At 32.7% G+C, this 7,731-nt stretch overlaps 1 protein-coding gene across 1 annotated transcript; it reads left to right on the top strand.

Annotated features, from left to right (window-relative positions):
• Positions 1-607: 607 nt before the first annotated feature.
• On the top strand, positions 608-5,108 carry LOC143624965 (putative receptor-like protein kinase At1g80640). The gene is made up of 10 exons (XM_077095451.1): positions 608-699; positions 798-965; positions 1,036-1,289; positions 1,377-1,509; positions 1,598-1,661; positions 1,761-1,857; positions 1,921-2,017; positions 4,510-4,628; positions 4,717-4,806; positions 4,882-5,108. Exons 1-10 carry the CDS (start codon positions 681-683, stop codon positions 5,032-5,034), a joined length of 1,194 nt encoding a protein of 397 aa, XP_076951566.1. The 5' UTR covers positions 608-680; the 3' UTR covers positions 5,035-5,108.
• The last annotated feature ends 2,623 nt before the right edge of the window (positions 5,109-7,731 follow it).

The raw sequence follows: 7,731 nt of genomic DNA, 5'->3' as shown, positions 1-7,731 counted from the left end.
AAAGTAAAAACTAATACTTTGATTCAGTACATATGAAATTAGCGTACCAAACGTACACATAACTAAGGTAATTAAACCACAAAAATGAAGTAGAGTAATACTAATTTCTCTAGTGTTATCATAATTACAACTGTTAGTTGTACGATTCTTCTCATCTTAAAAACAATTTGTATTTTATCCAAACACTAATATCTAAATATTTGCCATCACCACTTTAATGAGATAATGATCAGGGGTTTTATCTTAGCCCGATTCTATTCAACGTGATGGACTCACATCCTACCCATGCGCCGTATTTCTTGATTTAAGCCTGAGTAAAACACGAACAGATGTATTAGACCTCATACCCTTCCCCATGTTTAGCTAGTCTATTATCATATAAATGAAATTCATGAACCTTAACTATAACTTCAACTTAAAACAACCTTCACTTCTTCTTCAACTTCAACTTCAACTTCAACTTCAACTTCAGTCCTCATCCTGACACATTCATCATCATTACCCCCTTCCCAATTTTTCCAAACTCAACCCCAATTCTTTCATTCCTCTTAAGACTTTCTTTGAGTATGACTGCCTTCATGGGTTTTATCTTTATCTTGATAATTGCCACCATTTACGCAAGACCCAACAACAGCTTCACCTCACCTCTTCATCTATCTTCACCTGCTCCTGCACCTTCAATGGCTGATTCCTCTCATGGTATGCTTAATTTCTAGGGTTTTATTATTATTATTATTATTATTATTTTTGTAAAAATTGAATTTTTTTAAAATAATTATTTTGATGAATTTGATCAGGGGTTCAAGATAAATCAACCCACAAAACACATTCAAACAAAAAGCTTATTATACCCCTCATTTCAGCCTCTTCATTAACAGCACTCATATTATTGCCCTTAATGTGTTTGATGATATGCCGCAGACACAAAATTTTCAGATCCGCCAAAGCCCGGGCCGATAGATTAGGTAATATTAATTTCCCATGTCACAAAGCATTGATTTTTTTTTCACAAGTTTTTATTATTTTGTTTTGTAGATCAGTTAAGAGGGCTTCCTTTAAGTTCATTTATCAGTAGAACTAATAGCACATTCAAACCGAATACACAAAAGCCATCCGTGACAATTATGGATTACAACTTGTTACTAACTGCAACAAATAATTTTCAAGAGAGTGAGATCTTAGGGTCGGGTGGATTCGGGTGCGTGTATAAAGCTCGACTCGATGATGACTCGTTTGTTGCAGTCAAGAAACTGGATAATCAAAGCCGAGACGCCCTCAAAGAGTTCCAGGTTAGTTTAATCAAATTCTTGGTAATTATAACTGTTTCTTAATCTTCAAGACTCGATTTTTGACGATGTGTGATTCTGGTTTTGCAGACTGAGGTTGATATATTGAGTAAAGTTCAACATCCAAACATAATCACCTTGTTGGGATATTGTGTTCATGATGAAACCAAGCTGCTTGTTTATGAATTGATGCAAAACGGTTCTTTAGACGCTCAGTTACACGGTAGCATGCCATTTTTAACTGATTTGAAATAAAGTTTGTGTCTTTTGTATATAAAGATTATAAATTTAATGCAAATTGATGTGTATAGGACCTTCTTGTGGATCCAATTTAACATGGTATGGCAGGATGAAAATTGCTTTAGATACAGCAAGGTGGTACCTTCTGTAAAGCTTTAAATATTCTGTACATTAAATAAGGTATTAGTATTATTATTTCTATTCTTTTTCGACTTATTTTTGTGTTTTTAATAGAGGGTTGGAATATTTACACGAGCATTGCAAACCTTCTGTGATTCATAGAGATTTGAAGTCATCTAATATCCTTCTAGATTCTAGATTCAATGCCAAGGTAATAATACATTTTATATGTTTTGATAATTTTAGACTTAGTATTAACGTTTTTTTTCTAAAGCTTTCGGATTTCGGTCTTGCGGTTATGGATGGTGCGAATAAGAACATTAAGCTTTCTGGGACGTTGGGTTATGTAGCTCCTGAGTATCTTTTAGATGGTATGGCCCACATTTCTTGAAAACTAATTTGAAATAGAGAACTACGATAACCACATAAATATCTGCGCGCGGATATTAGGTAGGCTTGAAATTTAATATAAAAAAACGTATCCAGTAAATTTCCCTCATAGCAAAAGCTACTGGTAGAATTTTAAAAGAAACAATAAATTGTCTTTTACTAGGTTTGAAATTTAAAATCAACAAAAGGATTTGTCTTTTATTTTGTGGGTCCTATACTCCTATTTATACACAACCACAGTTAGCAAAAGTTGAATCATAAGAATGCATTGCTTTTAGGTTGCATTTATCTCATACTTATCATCATCATCATCATCATCGTACTCAGTATATCCCACCAATAGCAAAGCTATGGTAGGGTCTGAGGAGGGTAAGATGTAGGCAGCCTTACCTCTACCCCATAGGGATAGAGAGGCTGCTTCCGGTGAGACCCCCGGCTCGATAGTAGTTTTGCATCAAGCCTTGGACATAAGGCACATAGCACTCAATCATCGGGACACCGGCTGATCGGTGCATGTACCCTTATCTTTCAGCTATCAACGCCACTACATGATGCCTGATTAACCGTCCGTCACTTTTAATGTTATTTTCACGAGATTAGTAAAATAACGTCAAAATTAGTGCAATTTCACTTTTGCCCACCCGAGGGTTCACACATACAGGGGCGGACCCACATAGGTCCGATCGGGGTCCCGGGACACCGATGTTTTTTAAAAATTACTTAGAGACGGTATATTAAATTTTGTAAGGACCCCATAAAAATTAATACTTGGAACCCATACTATTAGGATTGAACTGGTACAGTGGAAAGTCCCTTGTTTTACTTGTGAGAGGTTGTAGGTTCAAGCCCCACCATACTCCTTTTTTGTTGTTTTTTTAATATCCTAGTCTTAGTTATTCAGTTAGGGTATTTGTGCTTTTTGTTAGTTTCTCTCATATAGTCATTATCACCATGCAACATATATAATGTTAACATGGATTTTGCATATTCTTTTATTATTTACCTTGTGTATGTATATTATAATTAATCATTTATTTGTGTTAGAGTTATTTTTTCATGTTTTGGTCAATTATGTAAGACCATATATATAGATTACGTTCATGTTTTTCGGGTATGAATTAAAAGTGTATGTTTCATCTAGTTTCTAATTTAGATTCTTTCTACTTACTCGTTTCCAATGACACCATAGTTCCGTGTTTTATTATGTTCCTCGCCTCGACCCGACCCGAATAACGACCGACCCGAAAAATTTTGTAAACCGAAAAAATTGGGACCCCATTGACAAAAAATCCTGGGTCCGCCACTGCACACATATATACATCATATGTGCGCACCGCAAGCAGGACAAGATAAGAGAGTGGAGATTGAGATGGTTTGGACATGTAAAGAGAAGACAGACGACGAATCCTGTTAGATCCGTAGAAAACATTACTATAGAAGGGAGGAGGGGTAGAGGACGACCGAAATTGACTTGGGATGAGAGGATTAGGCATGATTTGATAGACCTAAACCTCTCCGAGGACATGGTTGAGGATAGGAATTCGTGGAGAAGTAGAATTAAAGTTAAGGATTTTTAGAGAGAATTGAATACCTTATGTATTTCCCTTAGACTTAACTTATTTAGGTCACATACCATAATGGTATTTCCCTTACATATTTTATTATTATTATTATTAGCTTTTATATTGCGGTTAAACTGTGACCTTCTTATTAATATTATTATAATTAGTAGTAGTTTTTTATATAACTGTTAAACTTTGATTTCCTTTTTTTTGCTTCATACACATGTTCTTAGAGCCGAGGGTCTCTCTGGAAGCCACCTCTTTATTCCTTTGGATAGAGGTACGGTGTGCCTACATCCCACCCTCCCCAGACCCTACCTATAGCTCTGCTGTCGGTGGGATTTTACTGGGTATGATTGATTGATTGATTGATTATTTCATACTTAAAAGTGTGAATATGGGGTGTAAACGAACTAAGCCACTCGTGAGCTACTCGAGATTCGCTCGCTAAGAGCTCGAATCGATCGAGCTTAAGCAAACTCGAGCCTAAAAAATAAGTTTGTTTAAATAAACGAACCTAAGGCCGAGCTTGAGCTTCACATGTCGAGCTTACCCGTGAGCCTAAAATGAGCCTAGTATGTATATAATTTTTATTTAGTGTATTAAATATATATTTATATGATAATTGTTATTATGTATAAAATTTTGATAAACATAACTAAATAGTTAATTTATAACTAAATGTACAATATAAATTAGTTAATAAATAATAAACAAGCCAAACTCGAGTTTCAGAAATAGAGCTTGAAATGAGCCACGCTTGAGCTCTAGTACGTTAAACGAGCAACGCTCGAGCCTAGTCTAGACTTTACACCCCTAACTATTATTTTTATACATAATATAACATATGAATGATGATATAATTATTCCTTTTATTAGTTAAATTCTAAAACTTTTGTTTTTGTTACAAGGGAAATTAACTGATAAAAGTGACGTATATGCGTTTGGAGTTGTACTCTTAGAGCTTTTACTAAGGAGACGACCTGTTGAAAAGCAAGCACCATCAGAGTGTCAATCTCTCGTCACTTGGGTTAGTTTTTGCTCGGTTTTCGGATCTAAATCGTAATATTTTACAAAATTTTGAATCTGAAATAAATCGGTCTCATAAACTTTTGCAGGCTATGCCTCAACTAACAGACAGATCAAAGATTCCGAGTATCATAGATCCCGTGATTCGGGACACAATGGATCTTAAACACTTGTACCAAGTAAGTTATACCTCATTTGTTGAATGATTTATGGTTAATACTCTAAAAATTAATAAACCGATATTTGGCGTGTAGGTGGCGGCTGTGGCGGTGCTGTGTCTTCAAGCAGAACCGAGTTACCGCCCGTTGATAACAGATGTTTTGCATTCTCTTGTTCCTCTTGTACCGGTTGAACTCGGTGGGACCCTCAGAGTTGGTGAAAATAAGGTTGCAGCAGCATTTGATTAATGAGTTCAGTTTTTGAGTTCGATAGGTGTAATCGTGTAATTATATTGATTAAATCCATTTTGTTTAATTTAAAGTTTAAAGTTTAAACACATGAATCCTAGTCGATATAGAGTAACAAGATAAAAACATGTTTTGGTGTTTTTTTAAATATAATCTAGAGTATAGAATTAATAGAATATTTCGGAAATTGAGAGACCTTAAATCTATATAATTTAACTAAATATCATATATCTATAAATTTATTTTTAAAATTTATTTAGCATACCACATCAGGTTCTCTATCTCTATTATTATCGTATTTGTAAACGTTTATTTTATTAGTTTTTCTCTTTCTTATACGCTCGTAAATATTTGTAGAGATGATGTATAGTATATCTTTATAGTTAAGTATTATCATTCATTAAACACTAAATTATATAGACAGATATTGAGAGAAAAGCTGATTGAGATGCAAAATATAGCAAGTCTACATATTTTAATGATAAACATGGATATGGAGAAGTTGTTAATGCTTCCATAGTCATAAAAATATTAAAACGGTCATTGCAATTTAATATTTAGAAGTTGGTGTTAGTTGAAGAATGGCAGTTTTGTTACACTGATTATATGTTATAATAAATAGTTAGTTAATTGTTTTCTAAAAGCAAAAGCATGAAAGTATTTTTAAATTTTAAGCATCTGAATGGAATAAAAGTTTATGCTTTTTTTTTTGTTTATTCTTAAGTGAAACTATATAACTTCAGCTACAAGTTTACATTATTACAATTTACAGCCATTCTGCAAATGGAGACTAAATAAACCTGTCCAAATGTTCATGGTGCTCTTGTCATCTTTTGTTTACTCACATTATTGGTATGAATCAATGATGCACTCTGCAGATAAACCTGCCATCTAATGTCATGTAAATGTGCCAATTATCCGTCATGTCATCACCCTAATGGTATTTAAACGTTTGCTTCAAGTTTTTCACTTTAAAATCTTGAAAAGAAAAACAAGGAAAAAACCCATAAAACAAATTAAATAACTTTCATGGTGGCAACCGTTGGCGAATAGCTATGGCCATAACAATGGCGGCAAGAGGCACGACGTGGACAAGAACTATGACTAAAGCTGTTGGAGCTACTAGTGTTAGGGACTGAACTGGTTTATCCAAAGATATTGAGCCGCTACACCATCAACACTCATGACCAGATTGTAGATTTATTCACAAAAGTTCTTATTGCTAGACAGTTGCAATTACTACTTACAAGTTGAGCATTCGTATCCTTTATACTCCAATTTAAGGGGTGGGGTGGGGAGAGGGGTATAGAATGAGATTGACCATATCCACTCCTATGCTTTATTCTTTCATAATTATCGTTCATTCCTTGTTTATACTTTTAAGCCTGCTCATTAGTTCTCCTTTGTATTTATAAACGATGCTATTGGTTGAATGAAACATCTATCTACCTACTCTAATAAAACACTACCATTTTTGTCACTTGTCAATCTCATAGCCATTCTCACATTTTTTTTTCAACCAATTTTAATATATGGTTCTTATCTTTTAAGTCATTTCAATAAATGAATTCAATATTTTTATTAAATATAAATCATAACCGATTCATTTATTAACATTAATGGTGAAATAAGAAAATAAGGAAATATAAAAATTAAAGTTACATGTTGGTTAGAATAAAATTTTAAAGTCACGGGTAATTACAAATAAAGAAAATAAAGGTACATCATTGTCGAAGAATTTGGATTTGTATGGTAAACTACAAATTGTTTTTAAACTGGGATTCGAGCAATAGTGCATAATTTTTTATACAAGATTTGTTTCAAATTTGGATTTAATAATTTTCTTATATGCATTTGAACTCAAGAAAATATATATTTTCTTAATTTTCTTCAAACATTTTGTATAAATATTGTAAAAATAGAGAATACCTATTATATATATGTATATATAGGTTCATTTCAGAAGTATTTTGGCAGTAAGAAGTGCGAGAAGTAATATCATCCAATCACATATTATCTTTTTATTTATCTTTAATTTATTTATAAAGGCATGATTGTAATCTAACAAAATCTTATTTTTGGTAACTAATAATTATAGGAGTTTCAAATCTTATTATTTGTTTTTATATGTTTATAATAAAAAAAACCCTTTTCGCATTGTCATCGACCTTCGACCTAGTTTCAAAATCTTAGATTTCAAGCATCACCATGGCTAATAATATTCAGTAGCATATTAGTATTGATTCAAAAATGGCTAATTCGATACTAATATTCCGCAGAAGTCATTTTACCCTATTTCTATTCTACCCGATTTTGCTTAATTAGTATGCCCTAATTTTCTCAGCAGGATGACGCATCAAACCAACCTCACCAGAATCAGGTTTTAATCAATTCGATTATATCAATTTCAATTTTATAAATCTTAGTTTTCTCCCAATCGGTTTATTATATTATGATGTGAACTTAGTCAAACTGTTTTTGCTCTGTTTGACTATATAACAATTTGGATTTTTTTTGTGCTCTGTATTAGTGTATCAATTGTTAGTCATTTAATGTAATTCTATTTACTCTCTTTGATATCTATTGAATTCCAATCAGTTAATTATCATAAAATACAATAGATTTATTTATTTTTATCAAAAGCTCAAATTCATTAAAATTTGGATGTTTATCTAGTAAAAAAACAATCACAACTTC

The sequence above is a fragment of the Bidens hawaiensis genome, unplaced genomic scaffold, assembly GCF_021521415.1.
Source record: "Bidens hawaiensis isolate Kalapana, Puna unplaced genomic scaffold, B.hawaiensis_p1.1 tig00004003_1, whole genome shotgun sequence".
Taxonomy (NCBI): domain Eukaryota; kingdom Viridiplantae; phylum Streptophyta; class Magnoliopsida; order Asterales; family Asteraceae; genus Bidens; species Bidens hawaiensis.
The sequence above is the reverse complement of the archived record's forward strand: the minus strand, read 5'-3'. Positions and strand labels throughout refer to the sequence as shown.

Coding starts and splice junctions, on each gene's coding strand:
- LOC143624965 (XM_077095451.1), top strand. Junction 1,290..1,376: donor ACGCCCTCAAAGAGTTCCAG/GTTAGTTTAATC, acceptor CTGGTTTTGCAG/ACTGAGGTTGATATATTGAG. Junction 1,858..1,920: donor ATTCTAGATTCAATGCCAAG/GTAATAATACAT, acceptor TTTTTTCTAAAG/CTTTCGGATTTCGGTCTTGC.